Consider the following 27467-nt stretch of genomic DNA (forward strand, 5'->3'; position numbering starts at 1 on the left):
CCTTACAGCGCCAGAGACCATCGGGTTTGCCTTCTCCTAACTATCTAGCTCCAGCTCTCTCTTGAAAGCATCCAGAGAACCGGCCTCCACCGCCCTCTGAGGCAGAGAATTCCACAGACTCACAACTCTCTGTGAGAAAAAGTGTTTCCTCATCTCCGTTCTAAATGGCTTACCCCTTATTCTTAAACTGTGGCCCCTGGTTCTGGACTCCCCCAACATCGGGAACATGTTTCCTGCCTCTAGTGTGTCCAAGCCCTTCACAATCTTATATGTTTCAATGAGATCCCTCTCATCCTTCAAAACTCCAGATTGTACAAGCCCAGCTGCTCCATGCTCTCAGCATATGACTCTCAAGCCTCCCAACCCGAACTATCCATGTTCTCCACCACAGATGCTGCCTGACCCGCTGAGTTACTCCAGCACTCTGTGAAACGTCACCTATCCATGTTCTCCACAGATGCTGCCTGACCCGCTGAGTTACTCCAGCACCTCTGTGAAACGTCACCCGCTATCCCATGTTCTCCACAGATGCTGCCTGACCCGCTGAGTTACTCCAGCACTCTGTGAAACGTCACCTATCCATGTTCTCCACAGATGCTGCCTGACCCGCTGAGTTACTCCAGCACTCTGTGTCTACTGTGCTGTTTAGTTTGGTTTAGAGATACAGCGCAGAAAAAGACCCTCCGGCCCACTGTGTCCAGCGATCCCCGCACATTAACACCATCCTACACACACTAGGGAGAATTTTCTACATTTATGCCAAGCCAATTAAACATGTGTGGGAGGTGTGGAATGTGGGAGGAAACCGAAGATCTCGGAGAAAACCCACACGGGTCACGGGGAGAGCGTACAAACTCTGTACAGACAGCACCCGTAGTCGGGATCGAACCTGGGCCTCTGGCGCTGTGATGCAGCAACGCCATCGTGCCGTGTTCTCCGGAGATGCTGCCTGACCCGCCGAGTTACTCCAGCACTTTGTCCTTTTTTGTTGTTAACCAGCAGCTGCAGGTATTGTTCTGCGTTGACTAATCCCTCCCGCTCTGTGTTTACTTTAGTTCGACCAAGAAGGACCGTCCTTCAGTTACGGGAAAAGATGCTGAAATGTTGCAGCAACCGAAAGATTCTGCACAAGATGTTTCTCCAAAACCTGCCGGATCGAGAGTGATCATGGCATCGGCAATTGATTCTGTACGCTCCGAGTCGATTGTCAAAATAGAGGATGCCAGACATACGTAAGTACAATTTAAGACTGGTGTATAAAACCATGAGAGGGATAGATCGGCTAAACGTAGAGTCTCTTGCCCAGATTAGGAGAATGGAGAATAGGCAATAGACAATAGGTGCAGGAGTAGGCCATTCGGCCCTTTGAGCCAGCACAGCCATTCAATGTGATCATGGCTGATCATCCCCAATCACTACCCCGTTCCTGCCTTCTCCCCATATCCCCTGACTCCGCTATTTTTAAGAGCCCTATCTAGCTCTCGAAAGTATCCAGAGAACCGGCCTCCACCGCCCTCTGAGGCAGAGAATGGGTTAACATATGATGAGTGTTTGTCGGCACTGGGCCTGTACTCGCTGGAGAAAGGCCTGGATTGAGTGGATGTGGAGAGGATGTTTCCACTAGCGGGAGAGTCTAGGACTAGAGGTCGCAGCCTCAGAATTAAAGTATGTTCCTTCAGGAAGGAGATGAGGAGGAATTTCTTTAGTCAGAGGGTGGTGAATCTGTGGAATTCATTGCCACAGGAGGCTGTGGAGGCCAAGTCAGTGGATATTTTTAAGGTAGACAGTTAGATTCTTGATTAGTACGGGTGTTGGGGGTTATAGGGAGAAAGCAGGAGAATGGGGTTAGGAGGGAGAGATAGATCAGCCGTGATTGAATGGCGTAGACGTGATGGGCCAAATGACCTTATGAAGCAGAGGACCTAGGTTTAAGGTGAGGGGGGTGGGAATTTAATGGGAACCTGAAGGGGTAACTTTTTCACACAGGATGTGTGTATGGAACGAGCTGCCGAGGGAGGAGGTTGAGGCAGGTACTATCGTAACGTTTAAGAAACATTTAGACAAGTACATGGATAGGATATGTTTCGAGGGATATGGGCCAAACGCAGGCAGGTGGGAATAGTGTAGAAGGGACGATGGCCGATGTGGACAAGTTGGGCCGAAGGGCATGTTTCCACGCTGTAAGGAAAATCTGGGTACAAAATCCCAAGAAATTCCTTCTCTATTCATTACTGGCATTAAAATTGTCACCCTAAATTGTCACCCTAAATTGGCTTGGTTAAATTGTAAATTGTAAATTGTCCCTGGCATGTGTCGGATAGTGTTGGCGTGCGGGGATCGCTGGTCAGCGCGGACTCGGTGGGTCGATGGCCCTGTTTCAGAGCTGTATCTCTAAACTAAACTAATCCAAGTAAGGGCAGAATTTCTGGAGATAAGGGAAGCACAACTAAGGGAGCGACTTCTCCCGCTGGAATCGCGGGTTTAAGGACATGGAGCCGGGGCCTAACACCGCCCGGCGCGGCTTAAACGGCCTCAGGACTTACCATCGCCCGCCGGGGGTCTTTAACATCGGAGCCCCAGTTCGCCTCGACACTGTAGTTGGACTGCTTGACCACGGGAGAAGGAACAAAGGGAAGAGATAAAGACTTTGCCTTCCATCACAGTGAGGAGATGTTGGAGACTCACTGTGATGGTTGTTTATGTAAACTGCGTTAAGTGTGGGTCTTGGATTGTTTTGTAATATAAAAAACTGTAGAAATTATATTTCGTTCAAACCTAGGTTTGAATGACAATAAATAGCATTCTATTCTTCAAAGCTAAGGAAACATAACAGTTAGCAGGTAGACAAAAATGCTGGAGAAACTCAGCGGGTGAGGCAGCATCTTTGGAGCAAAGGAATAGGTGACGTTTCGGGTCTCGACCCGAAACGTCACCTATTCCTTCGCTCCATAGATGCTGCCTCACGCGCTGAGTTTCTCCAGCATTTTTGTCTACCTTCGATTTTTTTTCCAGCATAATAAACCTTAAACATAATAGTTAGCAGAGAGAGTTTTATACGGCAAGAGTTTGTTCTTTGCTCTGGTTTTTCTCCTGATTTCTGTTTTTCATTTCCATGGCTCAGCACTCCTCCAGGAAGGTCGGAGATATTTGACATGTTCAAAGCAGAGAAAGGATCTGAGATTAATCGTATCCTTATTGAGAATAAGCGTATTCTCATTGAGAAGAGGACCAACTTGAAGGACTTGACTGATCGCATCAACAACGTCAAGGAAGAGATTGACATCACCAATCGCTCACTCAACATCAAGAAACGGGAGCGACACGTTCAAGGTAACGTCGTAAGGACAACGCGCAGATTCTCCGAGGCACAAACTTGATTGAATTCCACACTCTGTGATGAGCTAGTCCATGGGAAAGGGCTGGATAGAGTTTCCACTGGTGGGAGAGTCTATCACCAGAGGCCACAGCCTCAGATTAAAGGAACTTTATTTTATAGACAATAGACAATAGGTGCAGGAGGAGGCCATTCGGCCCTTTGAGCCAGCACCACCATTCAATGTGATCATGGCTGATCATTCCCACAATCAGTACCCCGTTCCTGCCTTCTCCCCATATCCCCTGACTCCGCTATTTTTAAGACCTATCTAGCTCTCTCTTGAAAGCATCCAGAGAGCCGGCCTCCACTGCCCTCTGTGGCAGAGGATTGCACACTCACCATTCTCTGTGAGAAAAAGTGTTTCCTCGTCTCCGTTCTAAATGGCTTGCCCCTTATGCTTAAACTGTGGCCCCTGGTTCTGGACTCCCCCAAGGAGTCCAGAACAAGGAAAGGAGATGAGGAGGAATTTCTTTAGTCACAGTTAAAGCATGGAATAGTTTTCACCCTACCTTAGTTACCCAACCAGATGCAACTAAATTTAAGGTAGCTCTTTTTCTCCAAGAACCCATTTTTACTTAAGTCCACCCTCCGCCACCTCCAGTTTAAATTCCATTTGGAATATTTTTGGAGGATCAGGAAACCAAGAGGGTGGTGAATCTGTGGAATTCATTGTCACAGAGGGCTGTGGATGCCAAGTCACTGGATATTTTTAAGTGTGGGAAAGAACTACAGATGCTGGTTTAAATCGAATGTAGACACAGAATGATGGAGTAACTCAGCGGTACGGGCGGTATCTCTGGGGAGAAGGAATGGGTGACGTTTCGGGTCGAGACCCTTCTTCAGACTGATGTCAGGGGAGTGGACGGGACAGAGATAAAATGTAGCCGGAAGCAGTAAGACTGGTGGAAGAACGGGGATGGGGATGGGGAGAGAGGGAAAGCAAGGGCTATTTGAAGTTAGAGAAGTCAATATTCATACCACTGGGGTGTAAGCTGCCCAAGGAAAATATGAGGTGCTGTTCCTCCAATTTGTGCTGGGCCTCACTCTGACAGTGGAGAAAGGTCAGATTGGGAATGGGAGGGGGAGTTGAAGTGCTGAACATCCGGTTACGTCACCTATTCCTTCTCTCCAGAGATGCTACCTGGCCCGCTGAGTTATTCCAGCTTTTTGTGTCTATTGACAGATTCTTGATTAGTACGGGTGTCCGGGGCTATGGGGAGAAGGAGGAGAATGGGGTTGAGAGGGAAAGATCAACCATGATTGAATGGCGGAGTAGACTTGATGGGCCGAATGGCCTAATTCTGCTGCTAGAACTTGTGAACTTAGAGAATGGCAGTGGTATGATTCCACATTCACCCTACGCCTCATCACTGACCTGTTGAACCAACTGAAAATTACAATTCTTCATTCTTCTGTTGTACGCACCTTTGCCAATGCCCGCAACATCGCTACCTGAAACACCTGGTAAAACAACTTTGTGGTTTGAACATTCCCTCTGTGGGAATCTATGTGGAGTTTGCACGTTCCCACTGTGTGGAGTTTGCACGTTCTCCCCGTGTGGAGTTTGCACGTTCCCTCTGTGTGGAGTTTGCACGTTCTCCCCGTGTGGAGTTTGCACGTTCCCACTGTGTGGAGTTTGCACGTTCTCCCTGTGTGGAGTTTGCACGTTCCCACTGTGTGGAGTTTGCACGTTCCCTCTGTGTGGAGTTTGCACGTTCCCACTGTGTGGAGTTTGCACGTTCTCCCCGTGTGGAGTTTGCACGTTCCCTCTGTGTGGAGTTTGCACGTTCCCACTGTGTGGAGTTTGCACGTTCCCACTGTGTGGAGTTTGCACGTTCTCCCTGTGTGGAGTTTGCACGTTCCCTCTGTGTGGAGTTTGCACGTTCTCACTGTGTGGAGTTTGCACGTTCCCTCTGTGTGGAGTTTGCACGTTCTCCCTGTGTGGAGTTTGCACGTTCCCTCTGTGTGGAGTTTGCACGTTCCCTCTGTGTGGAGTTTGCACGTTCCCACTGTGTGGAGTTTGCACGTTCCCACTGTGTGGAGTTTGCACGTTCCCTCTGTGTGGAGTTTGCACGTTCCCACTGTGTGGAGTTTGCACGTTCTCACTGTGTGGAGTTTGCACGTTCTCCCTGTGTGGAGTTTGCACGTTCCCACTGTGTGGAGTTTGCACGTTCCCTCTGTGTGGAGTTTGCACGTTCCCTCTGTGTGGAGTTTGCACGTTCCCCCTGTGTGGAGTTTGCACGTTCCCTCTGTGTGGAGTTTGCACGTTCCCTCTGTGTGGAGTTTGCACGTTCTCCCTGTGTGGAGTTTGCACGTTCCCTCTGTGTGGAGTTTGCACGTTCCCTCTGTGTGGAGTTTGCACGTTCCCTCTGTGTGGAGTTTGCACGTTCCCTCTGTGTGGAGTTTGCACGTTCCCACTGTGTGGAGTTTGCACGTTCTCCCTGTGTGGAGTTTGCATGTTCTCCCTGTGTGCAGTTTGAGTTACCCGCTGAGTTACTCCAGCATTCGGTGCCTTTTTCTAATAAACCAGCGTCTTCATTTACTGCTGCCTTCATTTTCATTATTGCTTCATTGCTCTATCTCATTGCCCTAACTTTTTAAAGCTGGATTCAAATACTGTTGAACGGCACAGTGGCGCAGCGGTAGAGTTGCTGCCTTACAGCGGCAGAGACCTGGGTTCGATCCTGACCACGGGTGCTGTCTGTACAGATATTGTACATTCTCCCCGTGGCCTGTGTGCATTTTTTCAGGGTGCTCCGGTTTCCTCCCACACTCCAAAGACGTACCGGTTTGTAGGTTAATTGGCTTGGTGTCATTGTAAATTGTCCATAATGTGTGTAGGGTTGTGTTAGTGTGTGGGGATCGCTGGTCGGCACGGACTTGATGGGCCGAAGGGCCTGTTTACGTGCCGTATCTCACAGTGGTGCAGCGGTAGACTTGCTGCCTTACAACACTAGAGACCCAGGTTCGATCCTGACCGTGGGAGCTGTCTGTGTGGAGTTTGTACGTTCTCCGTGTGACCTGCGTGGGCTTTCTCCAGGTGCTTCAGTTTCCTCCCACGCTCCAAAGATGTACAGGTTTGTAGGTTAATTGGCTTCTGTAAAAATTATGAATTGTCCCTAATGTGTTTGGACCGCTGGGCAGCGCGGGCTCGTTGTGCTGAAGGGCCTGTTTCAGCATCCACTGCTCAAGGTGTCAACTCCTCTTAAACAGTGAGACCAAGCGCAGGCTTGCCAATCGCTTCACCCAACACCTCCGCACTGTTCGCATTTTTTTTTATTTTTAATTTCAAAATATACTTTATTCAGGTAATAAATATCTACAATACATGAACTGTGCGTAAAATTCATCCGACATTTTCGGAGGCTATACAAATTGTTCAATACAGTTTTTTGTTATACATTTCTCAAATTTGGCCCCACCCGTGCCACTCATGTGGCCCCCTGGCGTGGGATACCTTCCCTTATTTTGAGGGGCGTCTCCACCATACCGTGCTCCCCATGTCCAGCAGCGGAAGGACTCTAGACTGTGGTCCTCCCCCACCGAGCCTTGGCGTTGGCTGCACCGAGCTTCAGTCTGTCCCTTAGCACGTACTCCTGCAGTCTGCAGTGGGCCAGTCGGCAACATTCCCTGACGGACATCTCGCTCTGCTGGGTGGTGAGCAACGCTCGGGCAGACCAAAGAGCGTCTTTCACCGAGTTGATGACCTTCCAGCAGCACTCAATGTCAGTCTCTGAATGTGTCCCTGGGAACAGTCCGTAAATCACAGAGTCCTCTGTGACCGAGCTTAACCAACCCAATCTCCCGGTGGCTCAGCACTTCAACTCCCCCTCCCATTCCGAATCCGACCTTTCTGTCCTGGGCCTCCGCCATGGTCAGAGTGAGCAGCACCTCATATCCCGCTTGGGTAGTTTACACCCCTGCGGTATGAACATTGACTTCTCCAATTTCAGGTAGTCCCTGCTTTCTCCCTCCTTCCCCTCCCCTTCCCGGCTCTCCCACAGCCCACTGTCTCCGCCTCTTCCTTTCTTCTTCTCCCCCCCCCACCCCCACGCCAACATCAGTCTGAAGAAGGGTCTCGACCCGAAACGTCACCTATTCCTTCGCTCCATAGATGCTGCCTCACCCGCTGATTTTGTCCAGCATTTTTGTCTAACTTCGATTTTTCCAGCATCTGCAGTTCTTTCTTAAACAACTCATACTCTTTGTAGTCTTTACGGGGCCATGAACCCTCCGCAGCCATCCGTAGCAGCGACTGGTGAGGGTTCATGGCCCCGACTATGGATGAACAAAGGAGGAGGACTTACTGAACGTTATAGACAATAGACAATAGGTGCAGGAGTAGGCCACTCGGCCCAGAGCCAGCACCGCCATTCAATGTGATCATGGCTGATCATCCCCAATCAGTACCCCGTTCCTGCCTTCTCCCCATATCCCCTGACTCCGCTATCTTTAAGAGCCCTATCTAGCTCTCTCTTGAAAGCATTGAGAGAACTGTCCTCCACTGCCCTCTAAGGCAGAGAATTCCACAGACTCACCACTCTCTGTGAGAAAAAGTGTTTCCTCATCTCTGTTCTAAATGGCTTACCCCTTGTTCTTAAATTGTGGCCCCTGGTTCTGGACTCCCCCAACATCGGGAACATGTTTCCTGCCTCAAACCTGATTGTCCCGGAAGACCCATTGTCTCCGCCTGTTCGTGCCCCACCGAACTCATTTCCAAATACCTTGACTCCATCCTATCACCCTTGGTTAAATCCCTCCCTACCTATGTTCAAGACACCTCAGACACTCTCCGTCGTCTCCGCGCATTCAATTCTCTAGGCCCTCACCCCCTCATCTTCACCATGGACGTCCAATCACTATACACCTCCATTCCCCACCACGATGGTCTCACAGCCCTCCGGTTCTTCCTCGACCAGAGAAGCAACCCATACCCAGCCACTGACACTCTCCTCCGCCTAGCGGAGCTGGTCCTTACCCTCAATAACTTCACGTTCGACTCCTCCCACTTCCTCCAAATACAAGGCGTAGCTATGGGCACACGCATGGGCCCCAGCTATGCCTGCCTATTTGTAGGTTACGTCGAGCAATCCTTGTTCAATACATACCAGGGCCCCATCCCCGACCTCTACCTCCGCTACATCGACGACTGCTTTGGTGCCACCTCCTACACCCGCACACAACTGACTGACTTCATCCACTTCACCACTAACTTCCATCCGGCACTCAAATACACCTGGACCATTTCCGACACTTCCCTACCATTCCTTGACCTCACTATCTCCATTGCAGGTGATAGACTTCTAACCGACATACACTATAAACCCACTGACTCCCATGGCTATCTGGACTACACTTCTTCCCACCCTGCTTCCTGTAAGGACTCCATCCCCTACTCCCAATTCCTCCGTCTACGCCGCATCTGCTCCACGGATGAGGCGTTCCACACCAGGACATCTGAAATGTCCTCACTATTCAGAGAACGGGGGTTCCCCTCCTCCACCATAAATGAGGCTCGCACCAGGGTCTCTTCCATACCCCGCAACACTGCTCTCTCTCCCCATCCCCGCACTCGCAACAAGGGCCGAGTCCCCCTAGTCCTCACCTTTCACCCCACCAGCCGTCACATACAAAAAGTAATCCTCCGTCAGTTTCGCCACCTCCAACGTGACCCCACTACTGGCCACATCTTCCCATCTCCCCCCATATCTGCCTTCCGCAAAGACCGCTCCCTCCATAACTCCCTTGTCAATTCTTCCCTTCCCTCTCGGTCCACCCCCTCCCCGGGCACTTTCCCTTGCAACCGCAAGAGATGCAACACTTGTCCCTTTACCTCCCCCCTCGACTCCGTTCAAGGACCCAAGCAATCGTTCCAGGTGCGACAGAGGTTTACCTGCATCTCTTCCAACCTCATCTATTGCGTCCGCTGCTCTAGATGTCAGCAGATCTATATCGGTGAGACCAAGCGGAGGTTGGGCGATCGTTTCGCCGAACACCTCCGCTCGGTCCGCAATAACCAAGCTGACCTCCCGGTGGCTCAGCACTTCAACTCCCCCTCCCACTCCGTCTCCGACCTCTCTGTCCTGGGTCTCCTCCATGGCCACAGCGAGCAGCACCGGAAATTGGAGGAACAGCACCTCATATTCCGTTTGGGGAGTCTGCACCCCGGGGGCATGAACATCGAATTCTCCCAATTTTGTTAGTCCTTGCTGTCTCCTCCCCTTCCTCAGTCCCCCTGCTGTCTCCTCCCATCCCCCAGCCTTCTGGCTACTCCTCCTTTTCCCTTTCTTGTCCCCACCCACCCCCGCCCCCGATCAGTCTGAAGAAGGGTTTCGGCCCGAAACGTTGCCTATTTCCTTCGCTCCATAGATGCTGCTGCACCCGCTGAGTTTCTCCAGCTTTTTTTTGTGTAACCTTAATAATCTTATATGTTTCAATAAGAATCCCTCTCATCCTTCCAAACTCCAGAGTGTACAAGCCCAGCCGCTCCATTCTCTCAGAACATGACAGTCCCGCCATCCTGGGAATTAACCTTGTAAACCTACGCTGCACTCCCTCAATAGCAATGTTATTGTTATTGCCTTCCACCACAGTGAAGAATGTTGATTCCACTGTGGTGGATGTTCATGTTGTATTCTATTGTGTATTGTGCTCTTTTAGATTGTGTGGCTGGCTGCATGGTAAGTCAAATTCCCCTGTACCTCAATTGGTGGCAATAACTTGAACTTGTCCTTGACTACGGCCTAATAACTGCCAAAAGACATACTCAAATTCTGGAAAAAAGACAACGGGCCCTACAGTGAAGATGTGGATTACTGACATGTCCGAGACACTACATTTAGAAAACATTAGGCTTGTTTTGGCTGAAAAAGCAGCTCAATTCTCCAAAACATGGTCTCCTTGCACTGAATTTCTTCAACAACAGAATGGTTGAACACAAATTTAAAACCAATGCTAGGGATGGGTGAGCGGGGGGGGGGGGGGGCATATCTCCATCTTCTTTTTTCTAATTTCTCTTCTTTCTTCTCGCACTTCTTTGGTAGTTTAGGAGTCTTTTCTTCTCTCTTTTTCATTTTTCTTCATTCTTTCCTTTTTTCTCTTTTTCTTTTTTGGTTTATGTATTAATGTTAAAAATGAAGCTGTACGGAAATTGATTAACTTTGATGCAGCGAGACCTGGGTGTCATGGTGTACCAGTCATTGAAAGTAGGCATGCAGGTGCAGCAGGCAGTGAAGAAAGCGAATGATATGTTAGCTTTCATAGCAAAAGGATTTGAGTATAGGAGCAGGGAGGTTCTACTGCAGTTGTACAGGGCGCCCACCATCACGTCCAAACCCGCCCTCAACTCAACCAGCCGCAACCCCCAACACAGGAGACACGCACACAAGATCAGGCCGCCTCACTCGACAGCCTAACCACCTCCAATATACTCGATTTGAGTATAGGAGCAGGGAGGTTCTACTGTAGTTGTACAGGGTCTTGGTGAGACCACACCTGGAGTCTTGCGTACAGTTTTGGTCTCCAAATCTGAGGAAGGACGTTATTGCCATAGAGGGAGTAAGAGAAGGTTCACCAGACTGATTCCTGGGATGTCAGGACTGTCTTATGAAGAAAGACTGGATAGACTTGGTTTATACTCTCTAAAATTTAGGAGATTGAGAGGGGATCTTATAGAAACTTACAAAATTCTTAAGGGGTTGGACAGGCTAGATGCAGGAAGATTGCTCCCGATGTTGGGGAAGTCCAGGACAAGGGGTCACAGCTTAAGGATAAGGGGGAAATCCTTTAAAACCGAGATGAGAAGAACTTTTTTCACACAGAGAGTGGTGAATCTCTGGAACTCTCTGCCGCAGAGGGTAGTCAAAGCCAGTTCATTGGCTGTATTTAAGAGGGAGTTAGATGTGGCCCTTGTGGCTAAGGGGATCAGAGGGTATGGAGAGAAGGCAGGTACGGGATACTGAGTTGGATGATCAGCCATGATCATATTGAATACCGGTGCAGGCTCGAAGGGCCGAATGGCCTACTCCTGCACCTAATTTCTATGTTTCTATGTTTCTATGTTTCACGTCGATTGCTTTATTCGTGTACAATTGCTTCTAATAAACTAAATTCAACTTGACCCTTGTGCACATTGTGACAGGCGAGTACAAGAATGAACACGATGAGCCGGTGGTTGACGAGGACGAGTTCAACCTGATCATTCAGCTGAAGGACCTGAAGCGGCAGTACCGCTGCGACTTTAACACCCTGCGGGACCTGCGGGTGGAGGTGCAGTACTGCCAGAGGCTGGTGGATCAATGCAGGCTGCGGCTGCTCACCGGTAAGCTCAACGCGTGCCGCCATTCAACCGCGGGACCCACATTACCCCGGCAAAACACCGAAGATAGACACAGAATGTTGGGGTAACCAGGGGCCACAGTTTAAGAATAAGGGGTAAGCCATTTAGAACGGAGATGAGGAAACATTTTTTCTCACAGAGAGTGGTGAGTCTGTGGAATTCTCTGCCTCAGAGGGCGGTGGAGGCAGGTTCTCTGGATACTTTCAAGAGAGAGCTGGATAGGGCTCTTAAAAATAGCGGAGTCAGGGGATATGGGGAGAAGGCAGGAACGGGGTACTGATTGGGGATGATCAGCCACATTGAATGGCGGTGCTGGCTCGAAGGGCCAAATGGCCTCCTCCTGCACCTATTGTCTATTGTCTATTGTCAACAAGGGATGACATCCACTGCATTAGCTGAGGAAGCAACCGCAGATGCTGGTTTACACCGAAGATAGACACAGAATGCTGGAGTAACTCAGCGGGACAGGCAGCGTCTCTGGGGAGAAGGAATGGGCGACGTTTCATCGCAAGACGTAGAAGGATCTTGACCTGAAACATCACCCATTCCAGGTCAGATTCGAATGGGAGGGAGAGTTGAAGTGCTGAGCCACCGGGAGATCAGGTTGGTTATTTCGAACTGTGCGGAGGAGTTGGGCGAAGCGATCGCCAAGCCTGCGCTTGGTCTCACCGATGTAGAGCAGTTGACACCTAGAGCGGCGGATGCAATAGATGAGGTTGGAGGAGATGCAGGTGAACCTCTGCCTCACCTAGAACGACTGCTTGGATGTAGTCAAGGGGGTAGATAAAGCGACAAGTGTAGCATTTCCTGCGGTTGCAAGGGAAAGTACCAGAGAGGTAGTGGTTTGGGAAGGAAGGGATGAATTGACCAGGGAGTTATGGAGGGAGCGGTCTCTGCGGAAAGCCGAAAGGGGAGATGTGGCCAGTGATGGGATCCCGTTGGAGTTGGCAAAAATGTCGGAGGATTATCTGTTAAATCTGTTACAAGTTATCCTGAAGTAAATGCACATGGTGATCAGTTCTGTTCACAGATAAAGCGTTTCAACATATGGCACAGTGGAGCAAAAGGACAAGGAATGTGTAGAAAGGAACTGCAGATGCTGGTTTACACTGAAGGTAGACACAAAATGCTGGAGTAACTCAGCCGGTCAGGCAGCAACTTTGAGAAAAGGAATAGTTGCGTTTTGGGCTGGGTCGTATCGGGTCTGAAGAAGGGTCTCGACCCGAAACACCACCTATTGTTTTTGTCTAGAAATGCTGTCTGCCCCGCTGAGCTACTCCAGCACTTTGTGCCTATCTTCTTCTCCTTGCGGATGGCATGCACAGCCCAAAGTTGAAGGACAACTTGTTCTATTTGATGGTGCACACCAGGTTGATTGCATTCGTCAAAACAGGGCGGACCACGTGAAGGTTGCAATCTCCCACCCCGTCTAAAGCACAAGGAATGTGCAGAAAGGAACTGCAGATGCTGGTAAATAAACACAAAGTGCTGGAGTATCTCGACTGGTCACGCAGAGGGTCTCCAGAGATGCTGCCTAGCCCGTTGAGTTACTCCAGAAACTTGTGTCTATCTAAAGCACAAGGAACCCCAGCAAGTTGTCAAAAAAAATGAAAGAAGAAATGAAAGGAGAAAGAGGAGAATACATTAAAAAAAAAATGTAATTAAAAAAAATTAAAGAAATATTCAAAATTTCAATCTTGATTTGTTTTTTTCCATACAGAGTTTGAAATTTGGTACAATGAATCCTTCCTAACTGCTGACGAAACTCAGCAAGTTCCACAAGGGGACAGTATCCGAAGAGGGCTGGTCCCCTTCTCCAGAATGACAGCGTTGGTAAGTTTCCCAGGACTCACTCACAGTGGCGCAGCGGTAGAGTTGCTGCCTCACAGCGCCAGAGACACGGGTTTGATGTCAGTACGGAGTTTGTATGTTCTCCCTGTGACCGCGTGGGTTTTCTCCGGGTCCTCCAGCCCGGGCGGGCCTGCAGGTTCATAAGGTTATAAGTGATAGAAACATAGAAACATAGAACATAGGTGTACAATTTTGGTCGCCTAATTATAGGAAGGATGTCAACAAAATAGAGAGAGTACAGAGGAGATTTACTAGAATGTTGCCTGGGTTTCAGCAACTAAGTTACAGAGAAAGGTTTAATAAGTTAGGTCTTTATTCTTTGGAGCGCAGAAGGTTAAGGGGGGACTTGATAGAGGTTTTTAAAATGATGAGAGGGATAGACAGAGTTTATGTGGACAAGCTTTTCCCACTGAGAGTAGGGAAGATTCAAACAAGGGGACATGATTTGAGAATTAAGGGACTGAAGTTTAGGGGTAACATGAGGGGGAACTTCTTTACTCAGAGAGTGGTGGCTGTGTGGAATGAGCTTCCAGTGAAGGTGGTGGAGGCAGGTTTGTTTTTATCATTTAAAAATAAATTGGATAGTTATATGGACGGGAAGGGAATGGAAGGTTATGGTCTGAGCGCAGGTATATGGGACTAGGGGAGAATATGTGTTCGGCACAGACTAGAAGGGTCGAGATGGCCTGTTTCCGTGCTGTAATTGTTATATGGTTATATTATATGGTATTATGGTGGAGGCAGGTTCGATTTTATCATTTAAAAATAAATTGGATAGGTATATGGATGGGAAAGGAATGGAGGGTCATGGTCTGAGTGCAGGTAGATGGGACTAGGAGAAAATAAGTGTTCGGCACGGACTTGTAGGGCCGAGATGGCCTGTTTCCGTGCTGTAATTGTTAAATGGTTATTTATGGTTATATAGGTGCAGGAGTAGGCCATTCGGCCCTTCGAGCCTGCACCGCCATTCAATATGATCATGGCTGATCATCCAACTCGGTATCCTGTACCTGCCTTCTCTCCATACCCCCTGATCCCTTTAGTCATAAGGGCCACATCTAACTCCCTCTTAAATATAGCCAATGAACTGGCTTCAACTACCTTCTGTGGTAGAGAATTCCAGAGATTCACCACTGATAGGAGTAGAATTATGCCGTTCGACCCATTAAGTCTACTCTACCATTCAATCATGGCTGATCTATCTCTTTCTCCTAACTCCATTCTCCTGCCTTAGTCATAGAGTGATACTGTGTGGAAACAGTCCCTTCGGCCCAACTCGCCCACACCGGCCAACAATGTCCGAGCTACACTAGTCCCACTTGCCTGCGCTTGTTCCATATCCCTCCAAACCTGTCCTATTCCGTGTACCTGTCCAACTGTTTCTTAAACGTTGGGATATTCCCAGCCTCAACTGCCTCCTCTGGCAGCTCGTTCCATACACCCACCACCTTCTCCCCATAACCTCTGACACCTATACTAATCAAGGTTGATTTGCTTCGGTAAATTGTCCCTAGTGTGCAGGATAGAACTAGTGTACGGGGTGACAATAGACAGTAGATAATTGGTGCAGGAGTAGGCCATTCGGCCCTACGAGCCAGCACCGTCATTTAATGTGATCATGGCTGATCATCCCCAATCAGTACCCCGTTCCTGCCTTCTCCCCCCATATCCCCTGACTCCGCTATCTTTAACAGCCCAATCAAGCTCTCTCTTGAAAGTGGTTATTGGTCTGTGCGGACTTGGTGGGCCTGTTTCCACACTGTACCTCAGAACTAAACTAAACTCAGAAGCCTATGAGATAGACCTAAGATAGTGTAGAAAGGAACTGAAGATGCTTCTAACCTGGGAATAGGATCTCATTTTTGGTTTTAGTTTATAGATACAGTGCGAAAACACACCCTTCGGCCCACCGAGTCCGCGCCGACCAGCGATCCCCGCAACATTAGCACTATCCTACACACACAGGGGACAATTTACATTTACACCATGCCCATTAACCTACAAACTGGCACGTCTTTGGAGTGTGGGAGGAAACGGACGACCCCGGAGAAAACCCACGCAGGTCACGGGGAGAACCCGTGTACATGAGACAGCACCCGTAGTCAGGATGGAACCCGGGACTCTGGCGCCGTGACTCTGGCAGCGACTATACCTCCACGCCGCCCTCATCCCTCACCAAAATTAATCGCTGTGGAGAATGCTGGTGGGACGGGTGTACCAACCACTGACATGTCCCCTGCATCACATCCATTCAGGAAGAAGATGACAAGGAGAAGTTTCAACGTCTACAGCAGGAGATCCTGATGGAGTGCCCAGAATCGGTGTCGTTTTACAGAGCCCGGATGAAGCTGCAGCAGCGGGTAGGTGAAGGGGTGGGTCGTCCACGGCAGCTGGTTCACACTGGCAACTACTCATTGTACTGGCTGAGGGAAGTGAGGCAGTATGGCCCTCGGTATGGCTAGCTACTTTATTCCCCACCTGTACTGAGGTACAGTCAAATTCATCTTTTGTCTGCAATTCACTGCAAGTATCACTATACATTAGGTAGACTCAAAATGCTGGAGAAACTCAGCGGGTGAGGCAGCATCGATGGAGAGAAGGAATTGGCAGCGCTTCGGGTCGAGACTCTTCTTCAGACTGATGTCAAGGGGAGGGGGCAGAACAAAGATAGAATGTAGATGGAGACAGTAAGATTGGTGGGAGAACTGGGAAGGGGGAGGAGATGGAGAGGGAAAGCAAGGGTTACGAAGTTAGAGAGGTTAATGTTCATACCGCTGGGGTGTAAGCTGTCCAAGTGAAATATGAGGTGCTGCTCCTCCAATTTGCAATGGGCCTCACTCTGACAATGGAGGAGGCCCAGGACAGAAAGGTCAGTGTGGGAATGGGAGGGGGAGTTGAAGTGCTGGGCCACCGGGAGATCAGATTGGTTAATGCGGACTGAGCGGAGGTGTTCATCGAAACGATCGCTGAGCCTGCGCTTGGTCTCGCCGATGTAGATAAGTTGACACCTGGAGCAGCGGATGTGGTAGATGAGGTTGGAGGAGGTGCAAGTGAACCTCTGCCTCACCTGGAAAGACTGTTTGAGTCCTTGGATGGAATCGAGGTGGGAGGTAAAGAGATAGGCGGTTGCATCTCCTGTGGTTGCTGGGGAAAGTACCTGGGGAGGGGGTGGTTTGGGTGGAAAGGGATGAGTTGACCAGGGATTACGGAGGGAAAGGCCTCTGCGGAAAGCAGAAGGGGGTGGAGATGGGAAGATGTGGTCAGTAGTGGGATCCCGTTGGATATACATAAGTATACATAGATAACTATATATAAGTACTTAGATAAGCATCTGAGATCCAAGGTTTTAAGGTCAGTTTCTTGTCACATGTGCCAATTAAGGTAGTGAAATTTGAGTTGCCAGACAGCCATACTAAGTGAAAAGCAACAAGACACACGCAGCCACATAAAAGTTAACATAAACATCCACCACAGTGGATTCCACATTCCTCACTGTGATGGAAGGCAATAAAATTCCATCTTCTTCCTCGTGTTCTCCCGCAGTCGGGGCAGTCAAACCATCCGTAGTCGGGGCGATCAAAGCCCCCCCAGCCGATGATCGAAGCCCGCGTCGGGGTGCTCGAAACACCCACGGTTGAAACTCTCTCCGCGGCACGGAGCTCCCGAGTCGGCCTCCTCTTACTAGAGACCGCGGGCTTCACAATGTTAAAGTCCACAGGCCCCGCGGTTGGAGCTTCGATCCCCGGCAACGGGATCACAAGCTCCGCGATGTTAAAGTCCCGCAGACTCCCGTGGATTGGAGCGCCCGTCAGTCTCCACGAAAGGCTGCCAACTCCACGATATTAGGCCGCAGTGGGGACGGAGATACCATGCGGAAAAAAATCGCATCTCCGTCAAGGTAAGAGATTGGAAAAAAAAGTTTCCCCCAACCCCCCCCCCCCCCCCTTTTTAACACATAAAAAAAAGCAGGGAAGGACTAAAACAGACTTTTTTTAGTTTTTTTTTTTACACAAACTACTAAAAATACAAATAAATAAAAAGTGTTAGAGGAAATTTAGGACCCACGCAGAACTCCACCAGCCCCGTAGCGCGTATTCCCTGACTGGCACGGATGGCCCCGCTTGGCCAGGTCTCGGGAGCAGTCCTCCACCCCCTTGCGCCTTGACTGGCGGATCTTGGCAGCCCAGGAGCCCCAACTCCCCTACCCACTCCCCTACGCACAGGGTGTCCGAAGATGAGGATGTTGGGTGTGAAGTGCAGCCAGAAGGCAAAAGAGCAGCCCCTTTAGGTATTTAATCAGGGGCTGCAGCCTCACACACTCCATGTACACGTGGTACACAGACTCTTCCAGCCCGCAACAGTGGCAGGCGGCTGGCGAGTCTGTGAACCGCGAGAGAAACAGGTTGCAGGGAACACCTCGGTGCAATACCCTCCACCCCAAGTCCCCAATGTAGAGGGGGAGAATCCCTGCGTAGAGGGATCCCCACCGGGGGCCCCCTCGCAACCAAAGGCAACACTGACCGCCGCTTGGTCTGGACTGTGGACCAGGGCGAGGAAGTGCATGGTGTGGAGGAGGAGCCCGTACAGGACACGCCTACCTGCGTCTCGGAGGGAGGTGAAGGGTGTCGAGGAAAGGCAGCTCAAGTTGTGTGGGACCGGCTCCCAACACACAAACTGTTGGCGAGGCAGGCACTGCTGGTGGCTCCACCTGGTGGTTCGAGTAGAAGTGTACACTGAGGCAGTGACTTATTCATTCTGCATGCAACTTTATAAAGTTTATGTCACAGGAGCAGACGTAGGCCATTCGGCCCATCGATTCTAAACCGCCATTCAATCATGGCTGGTCTATCTTTCCCTCTCAACACGCCTTCTCCTCATAATCCCCGACATCCTTACTAAGCAAGAATCTGCAAATCTCCACCTTAAAAAGACTTGGCCTCCTCAGCCGCCTGTGGCAATGAATTCCACAGATTCACCACCCTCTGGCTAAAGAAACTCCCCCTCATCTTCCTAAAGGAACGTCCATTTATTCTGAAGCTATTCCCTCTGGTCCAAGACTCTCCCACTAGTGGAATCATCCTCTCCACATCCACTCTATCCAGGCTTTTCACTATTCGGTAAGTTTCAATGAGGTCTCCCCTCATCCTTCTAAACTCCAGTGAGTACAGGCCCAATGCTGACAAATGCTCATCATATGTTAACCCATTCATTCCTGGGATCATTCTCGTAAATCTCCTCTGGATCCTCTCCAGAGCCAGCACATCCTTCCTCAGATATGGGGCACAAACTGTACACGAAAGCACCATACAAGTTAAAATGATGTGACTAGTTTGCACATTGGTGATCTTCCATGTGGAGAACATAAGCAAAACTAAGGCCATTTAACAAAGCTAACTACATGAAATACATGGAATCACAAGCGTTGGCTTACAGGGTAAGGCAATTGTTAATATTCAATGGTTTAATGATATTGGTTTGTTGTATGTATGTGGGTACAATGAAATTCCTTTCAGATCAGTTTAGCTTATTGTCACGTGTACCGAGGTACAGTGAAAAGCTTTTGTTGCGTGCTAACCAGTCAGCGGAAAGATAACACATGATTACAATCGAGCCATTTACAGTGTATCTATACATGATGAGGGAATAACGTTTAGTGCAAGGTAAAGTCCAATCAAAGATAGTCTGAGAGTCACCAATGAGGTAGATAGTAGTTCAGGACCGCTCTCTGGTTGTGGTAGGATGATTCAGTTGCCTGATAACAGCTGGGAAGAAACTGTCCCTGATTCTGGAGGTGTGCGTTTTCACACTTCTGTACCTCTTGCCCGATGGGAGAGGGGAGAAGAGGGAGTGGCCAGGGTGCGACTGGTCCTTGATGATGCTGCTGGCCTTGCCGAGGCAGCGTGAGGTGTAGATGGAGTCAATGGAAGGGAGGTTGGTTTGTGCGATGGTCTGGGCTGCGTCCACAATTCGCTGCAATTCCTTGCGGGTCTTGGATGGAGCTGTTCCCAAACCAAACTATGATGCATCCTGATACAATGCTTTCTACGGCGCATCTGTAGAAGTTGGTGAGAGTTGTTGGGGACATGCCGAACTTCCTAAGCCTTCTAAGGAAGTAGAGGCGTTGGTGTGCTTTCTTGGTCGTTGCTTCAATATGGGTGGTGCAGAAGATGTTGTTATTGACTGTGTGATGTTGTGATATTGACTCCTAGGTATTTAGGTACTTCGGCAATTCAGTAAAAATCTTACAATATATAAGCACAATCATACTTAAGCACAAGAGTATAGGGATAGCAGTTTGGACTGAGACAGTAAATGAGAGTTGTCATGTTTCCATCAAAGTTATTAATATTGCTGGGTTTTAGCTTGGCCACAAAGCCCCGCTTTTCGTGTGGCAGTACGGGGTTGCAATTGTGGACGTTATTATAAATGGGGAAAATGAAAATAATGGTATTCTGTGCAAAAGGGCTCCCCATTGGATTGCAACCTTGTCGTGGTCGGGGAGCTTGTGTGTCTCAGTGACCCCTAGAGCTATACCAGCGGGAGATTCGTCTCCTGTTAGGGTCGCCCGTGCTGGACAGGTGGAAGGGTAGAGGCGAGACGGAGAGCGATCCACTGGTCCTCCAGGTTGGAGGTTGAGCACAGAGCTAACAACCCTGTCTCGTAAAACAAATATGTTACGGAAACAGCAACTGAAGGAGTCAACGCTACTGAGTGGAGAACCTTCGTTGCTGCCCTACATGCCAGGAGGCACAATAGGCAGTAAGTAAGTAGGTAAGTACGTGCAGAAAGGAGCTGCAGATGCTGGTTTAGACTGAAGATAGACACACAGTGCTGGAGTGACTCAGCGGGTCAGGCGGCATTTCTGGAGGTCATCCGCAAGCTTTAATTCAGGAAACCAGCCTGCAAATTCTCTGCTTTGCTTCCGGAGGTACTGATGGAAAGTAAGACTTTTCTACCCCCCAGCAAGCAAAAGCTTTCTTACAGGACAATGTAAAGAAAGACAGAGTGGGTGGAGTAACTCGGCGGGTCAGGCAGCATCTCGGGACAGCATGGGTAGGCAACCCCTTCTTCCAGACTGATTGTAGTGGAGGGGAGAAAGCTAGAAGAGAGGTGGGAGTGGGACAAAGCCGGGCGAGTGGAGGAAAGAACTGCAGATGCTGGTCGTCACCAGAGACAGGCACAAAATGCTGGAGTAACTCCGTGGGACAGGCAGCATATCTGGAGTGAGAAAATGGGTGACGTTTCGGATCGAGACCCTTCCTCAGACTGATGCTGCCTGTCCCGCTGAGTTGCTCCAGCATTTTGTGTCTACTTTAAGTGTTAGGTGTTTACAGGCAAGGGGAGTTTCTCATTGTCAGATGGTTAGACATATGCCAGGGATGAAAGGACAAAAGGTGTGAGATAATAGACAATAGGTGCAGGAGGAGGCCATTCAGCCCTTTGAGCCATTCAATATGATCATGGCTGATCATCCCCAATCAATACCCCGTTCCTGCCTTCTCCCCATATCCCGTGACTCCGCTATCTTTAAGAGCTCTATCTAACTCTCTCTTGAAAGTATCCAGAGAACCGGCCTCCACCGCCCTCTGAGGCAGAGAATTCCACAGACTCACAACTCTGTGTGAGAAAAAGTTTCCTCGTCTCGGTTCTAAATGGCTAACTCCTTAGGTAAGAGGAGGCTGCTCCATTTACAGAATAATGATTGTTTATATTTCCCTTGTGCGTTATGAGCTTAATTATCATTTCTTTGTTTTCCAACTATGGACAATATTTACATCAAACAAACTTTCAAATGTGATAATGCAGTCTTTAGTTTTTATCCAGAATTCTGTGGCGTAGACGGCTTGTCCCACTTGCCGATTTTTTCGGCGACTGCCGGCGTCATATCAGGGTCGCCAAAAGATTTTGAACATTTCAAAATCCAGCGGCGACAATAAAATGTTGCGACACTTGAAAAAACACTGCGCATCAATACGCCACCACGCAGCATCACACCGCAATTTTTCAATGATGCCGGCAGTCTCCGAAAAAACTCCAAGTGGGACAGGCCCTTGTATCACATTTTGACCCCAATGTTCAGTGTTTTTAGTTCAGTTTCGTTTATTGTCACGTGTACCAAGGTACAGTGAAAAGCTTTTTATGTTGCGTGCTAACCAGCCTGCGGAAAGACTATACGCGATTACAATCGAGCCGGCCACAGTGTACAGATACAGAGAATAAAGGGAATAACGTTTAGCGCAAGTTAACGTCCGGTAAAGTCTGTTTAAAGATAGTCAGAGGGTCTCCAATGAGTTAGATGGGAGGTCAGGACGGCTCTTGAAGAGCAGGGAAGAACCTATCCCTGAATCTGGAGGTAGACAAAAATGCTGGAGAAACCCAGCGGGTGAGGCAGCATCTATGGAGCGAAGGAAATAGGCAACGTTTCGGGCCAAAACTCTTCTTCAGACCTGAATCTGGAGGTGTGTGTTCTCACACTTCTGTACCTGAGGGGACAATGGAGAAGAGGGAGTGTCTGGTGTGAGACTTGTCCTTGATTTTGCTGCTGGAATGTGGAATTAAGGAAACGCTGGGAATATTTAAATGTTTAAACGTTTTTTTGCAACTAAATTTACTAAGCGAAATCTTTTTTTTTTTTTTTAATATATTTATTAGAAGCATACACATATAACCAAAACACGATTTGTTTACCAGTTACATATTAACACAGCTTCTGTTTTTTTTTAATTTTTTTTTCAAAAGATAGAGCGAAAGAGAAAAAAGAAATAAAAGACGAGAAAAAGGAAAACTATAAGCTAGTAGAGAGGGGAGGGAGAAAAAAAAATCTATCTATCTATATTTAAAACTGGGTGCGTGCGTGCGTGCTTGTGTGCGTGTGTGTGTGTGTGGTTGCCAGCCTGTGGGTGCCAGCCTTTGACTCATTGCTACGCCAACACCAGACCCATAAAAGCCCAGATTTTTTCCATTTCGGGAAAGATTTCACTTTTCATTCCAAGTCTCCACTCATTAAATTTCATCGTCTTTATGTACACATTTTTAATGTAACGAAATTTCGTTCAGACCGTAAGGTCTGAATGACAATAAAGGAAATTCAATTCAATTCAATTCAATTCACATTTTTAATAAAATCCTTCTCCCCCCCCCCCCCCCCCACGCACTCATTTTGTCGCCTCCTGCTGGCCAGCGACCATAACGGCTGCTGCCGCCCGCATCTCGCCTCAAAGACGCCATTTAAAAACAGCCGCACTGCTCAGTATTCGCATCTTCAGTTGGAGGACCACGTCTCCCGTGGGGGCTACAGGTAGGGAACGGCTGCATGGGGGGAGCAGACCCAACGGGTCTGCACTTGGTCTAGTATATATATAAAAGAGAATACCAATAACACAATTTTGGAGATAGGTCCGTAGATTATAGAGTGTAATTATTCATCCAATCCTGGATTCAAGTTTCAGTCCAGCTTCTGTGTTGGACCAGTGTTGGACCTTAAAGAAAAAAATAAATGGAGACCATATTCGAGCAAATAATTCTGATTTGTCAATTAAGACAAGTCTAATTTTTTCCAAATGTAAGGTCTCAGATATTTCCATAATCCACATTTTAATTGTGGAGGTTGTTGGGTTTTTCCAAAATGTCAATATAAATTTTTTTCCCAATTATTATACTATAATCTGCCGGAATGTGGAATTAAGGAAACGCTGAGAATATTTAAACGTTTTTTTGCAATTAAATTTACTAAGGGAAAACTATTTTCTAAGTAGAATCTCTATTATAAATGTGTGTGCAGTGCTGCCAAGCCTATCCCTAGTTTCCCTTTGGAATGTCAAGATACAGTTGTCAGATCTCAACATATAATTAACAAATAATGTATCTGTCCAATCACTTAAATAACAGTAATCTGCAAGGCCACTGGCCTGTAGCCGTGGGAGGAGGCACTGAAAAAATGCAGTGAACTGAAATATTGTGTGCATGGGCTACGTAGGAGCAGGGGCTTGGTCTTTATTCCTTGGAGCGCAGGAGGCTGAGAGGAGACATGATAGAGGTGTACAAAATCATGAGGAGAATGGATTGGATGAATGCACAGAGTCTTTTAGATAGACACAAATAGCGGGTCAGGCAGCATCTCTGGAGTACAGGAATAGGCGACGTTTCGGGTCGGGACCCTTCCTCAGACGGATTGTCGGGGGAAGGGAAATAAGAGATACAGACAGAGAGATATAGAACAATGAATGAGAGATATGCAAAAAGGTAACGACGATAAAGGAATTATGCTATTGTTAGCTGTGGGTGAGGTGAAAACGAGTTACAGACAATGAGACACCTTGGGTGGGGGAGGGATGGAGAGAGAGGGGGGCTGCAAGTTACTTGAAATTAACAAAATCAATATCAACTCACTGGGGTGTAATCTGCCCAAGTGGAATATGAGGCGCTGTTCCTCCAATATGCGTTTGGCCTCACACTGACAATGGAGGAGGCCCAGGACAGAAAGGTCAGTGTGGGAATGGGAAGGGGAATTAAAGTGTCTGGCAACCGGGAGATCAGGTTGGTTCATGCGGGCTGAGTGAAGGTGTTCAGCGAAACGATCGCCCAGTCTGTGTTTGGTCTCGCCAATGTATAAGAGTCCACATCTTGAACAAGGGATACAGTAGATGAGGTTGGAGGAGGTGCAAGTGAACCTGTGCCTAACCTGAAAGGACTGTCGGGGTCCCCGGACAGAGTCGAGGGAGGAGTCCACTCTGTTCTGCTCCTATCACCTAAGAACATGAACCTATAAATATAAAGGCAAGCCCACAAATAGTGACATTATGTGCAATGTGACGTATAAAACTGATTGATTGATTGATTATTGATTAAAATGAAACTTTTGAGGAATGTATAAAATACCGTACGTTATTGTATCCTAATAGGATCTTTATACCTGACACAATTTAATGCTTTAATGCTTCTGTGACATCCACTCAGGTCTCCTCTTTAACTCTCACTCTGGTTGCAAGCTTTGTCGCAATTCCTTGAAGGAGCCCTCCACATCTGCACAGGGGGCGTGAGACAAAAGGATTGAAGAGTTAGAGTGGTCACGGTGGCGCAGCGGTAGAGTTACTGCCTTACAGCGAATGCAGCGCCGGAGACACGGGTTCGATCACCACTACGGGTGCTGTCTGTACGGAGTTTGTACGCTCTCCCCGTGGCCTGCGTGGGTTTTCTCCGAGATCTTCGGTTTCCTCCCACACTCCAAAGACGTACAGGTTTGTAGGTTAATTGGCTTGGTAAAAGTATAAATTGTCCCTAGTGGGTGTAGGGTAGTGTTAATGCGCGGGGATCGCTGTTCGGTGTGAACTCAGTGAGCCGAAGGGCCTGTTTCCGTGCTGTGTCTCTAAACTAGACTAAACTAAACAGGTTGCAAATTGTGCACCCTGAGAAAGGAATGTATGTGGAAATGGAGGGGGAGGATTGAAATAGGTGCGAGTCACAGGAGCAGAAGTAGGCCATTCAGCCCATCGCGTCGGCCATGATTGAATGGCAGAATAGGCTTGATGGGCCGAATGCCCTCATTCTGCTCTTATAACTCTTGAACATGAACTTATGAGTCTACTCCACCATTCAATCATTGCTAGGTAGGGTACAGGGAAGTGAGGGGGTGGAATATGAGTGGGTTTAGTCAGCTAAAACTGGAGAAAATGTTCATATCGCTGGCTTAGACACAAAATGCTGGAGCATCTCAGCGTGACAGGCAGACGAGGCGGCATCTCTGGAGAGAAGGAATGGGTGACGTTTCGGGTCAAGAGCCCCTTCTTCAGACATTCCTTCTCCACCAAGATGCTGCCTGTCCCACTGAGTCGCTCAGGCTTTTTGTGGCTACCTTTGGTTTAAACCAGCAGCTGCAGTTCTTTCCTACTCGCATCTCTGGGTTGTAAGAGCTTCTTCTTCCGCGTCCATCTTCCACGTTTCAAATGTTGACATCGCTGTCATCGTCCGTCCTGACAAGGACACGAGCTACCGGCGACAATCAGTGGGAGCCGTCACTTGTTGCAATAGATGATGGTGGAAGCAGAATTAGCTCCGGATACTTCCAGTCTCCAGCCCGACCACGTGGACGCTTCTGCTGTGGGGCCGGTTGTAAGATAACCAAGTGGAATATAAAGTGCCGCTCCTCTGGTACGCGTGTGGCCTAACGCTGCCAATGGTGGAGGTCATAAATGGATAGAGGTGAGGGGGGAGAGGAAGTTGATACTCAGAGGATGGGAGGGGATCTTGTTGAAACATAAGATTAAGGGTTTCAACATGCTAGAGAAGGGAGAGATAGATCGGCCATGATTGAATGGCAGAGTTGATGGACCGAATGTTCTAATTCTGCTCCTATCACTTATGGACATTAGTTTATGTTTAGAGATACAGCACGGAAACAGGCCATTCGGCCCACCGAGTCCGCACCGAACAGCGATCCCCGTACATGAACACTACCCTACAACACACTAGGGCCAATTTTTACATTTGCCAAGCCAATTAATCTACAAACCTGCACGTCTTTAGAGTGTGGGAGGAAACGGAGGATCTCGGAGAAAACCCACGCAGGTCACGGGGAGAACGTACAAACTCCGTACAGACAGCGCCCGTAGTCGGGATGGAACCTGGGTCTCCGGCGCTGCATTCGCTGTAGGGCAGCAACACTACCGCTGCACCACTGTGCCACCCATGAAGTTATGGAAGTGCTCGGTACCACAGAACATTGGCCTGTTGTTTCACTGTGATTTTTTTTTTTTTCCCCTTTCTTTCAGCAAAATTATACTCGAGCCATGAATCAGCCGCAGCCCATAACCATACACAAGAAGCCGGGAATGATCACCCCATCCATCAAAAACAAACCACCCACTAGTCTGCAGTGCCGCTAACTTACCAGTTACCACAAAGGAATGCCAAAAGCAACCCACCAGTGTCATCTTCATGAAGAAAAGTTACTATTTAGTTACAGTTTTGAAAAAAAAACTGAAATGTTAAGGCCAAGCCCTTCCTAGAATAAGTATTGTATAAAGTTAAATAAATCAACTCGGTGAATAGAAAGGCCTTTAACTTTATTTATTTTTTGTCCCACTTATTATTTGTCCCACTTAGGCGATTTTTCAGCGCACTGCCGGCGACCGTCAAGTTGCCGTCACTCGCCTGAAAAACCGGGAACTGGAACGGCGACTGTCAGAGTGGAACACGCGCGCGCACACGCGCACGCACACACACACACACACACACACACACACACACACACACACACACACACACACACACACACACACGCACAGCACACAAAGCAGAGGCGGGGGCCAGGGCAAGTGGGGGAACCGCTGTCTAAACAATTCCCACGGTGCAAAGCCCAAGGTGATCCAGACACACACTGCGATGAACAGGAAGGTTGGCGCTGTACTTAAGACGGCTAATGCACAGTGTACGGTAAGTCCTGTAAAAGAGGGGGGGGGGGGAGGGAAGGGGAGAGAAGGAGTGGAGACAACCTTTAAGAAGCCAGAGATACACGGCTGTGAAGCTCGGCGGACATTTAACATTACAGGTCGGTTATCCTTGGTTCTGAAAACTACTGCTTACCTTGTTTTTCCCCCCCAATGAGCCAATGAAATTCACCGGTCAGCACCGGCTACAACCTACGAGAACCTCCGAGAACCTTCGACCTCCTGGCAACCCACTAGGACCTCCTGGCGACCCACCTACGGCACGAGAATTCTCGCTACTCTCCATGGCGGCTTCATTCTAGTCGCTGCTAATATTTCAACATGTTGAGAAATTCTCGGCGACTATAATGAGGCCGCGACTAGTTCCCAAAATGTGGGAACACCTCACGACCATGAAGGCGACTCCCCGGCAACCACCCGCGAACATGTGGCGACTGCAAAGTCTCCTGCAGTCGCC

General features: G+C 48.7%; 1 protein-coding gene across 1 annotated transcript in view; it reads left to right on the forward strand.

The window, feature by feature from the left end:
* The window catches only part of kif9 (kinesin family member 9), a gene marked incomplete at its 5' end in the record, with an annotated part of 66345 nt that extends 39736 nt beyond the window's left edge, over positions 1 to 26609 (forward strand). The window contains 6 exons of the mRNA XM_055664705.1: positions 1056 to 1232; positions 3122 to 3330; positions 11517 to 11696; positions 13435 to 13547; positions 15821 to 15925; positions 26333 to 26609. Coding sequence (XP_055520680.1) covers positions 1056 to 1232; positions 3122 to 3330; positions 11517 to 11696; positions 13435 to 13547; positions 15821 to 15925; positions 26333 to 26446 — 898 coding nt within the window. The remainder of the gene's footprint in view (positions 1 to 1055; positions 1233 to 3121; positions 3331 to 11516; positions 11697 to 13434; positions 13548 to 15820; positions 15926 to 26332) is intronic.
* Between the last annotated feature and the right edge of the window lie 858 nt (positions 26610 to 27467).

This window comes from Leucoraja erinacea, chromosome 43 (genome assembly GCF_028641065.1).
Source record: "Leucoraja erinacea ecotype New England chromosome 43, Leri_hhj_1, whole genome shotgun sequence".
In the NCBI taxonomy this organism is placed as follows: Eukaryota; Metazoa; Chordata; class Chondrichthyes; order Rajiformes; family Rajidae; genus Leucoraja; species Leucoraja erinaceus.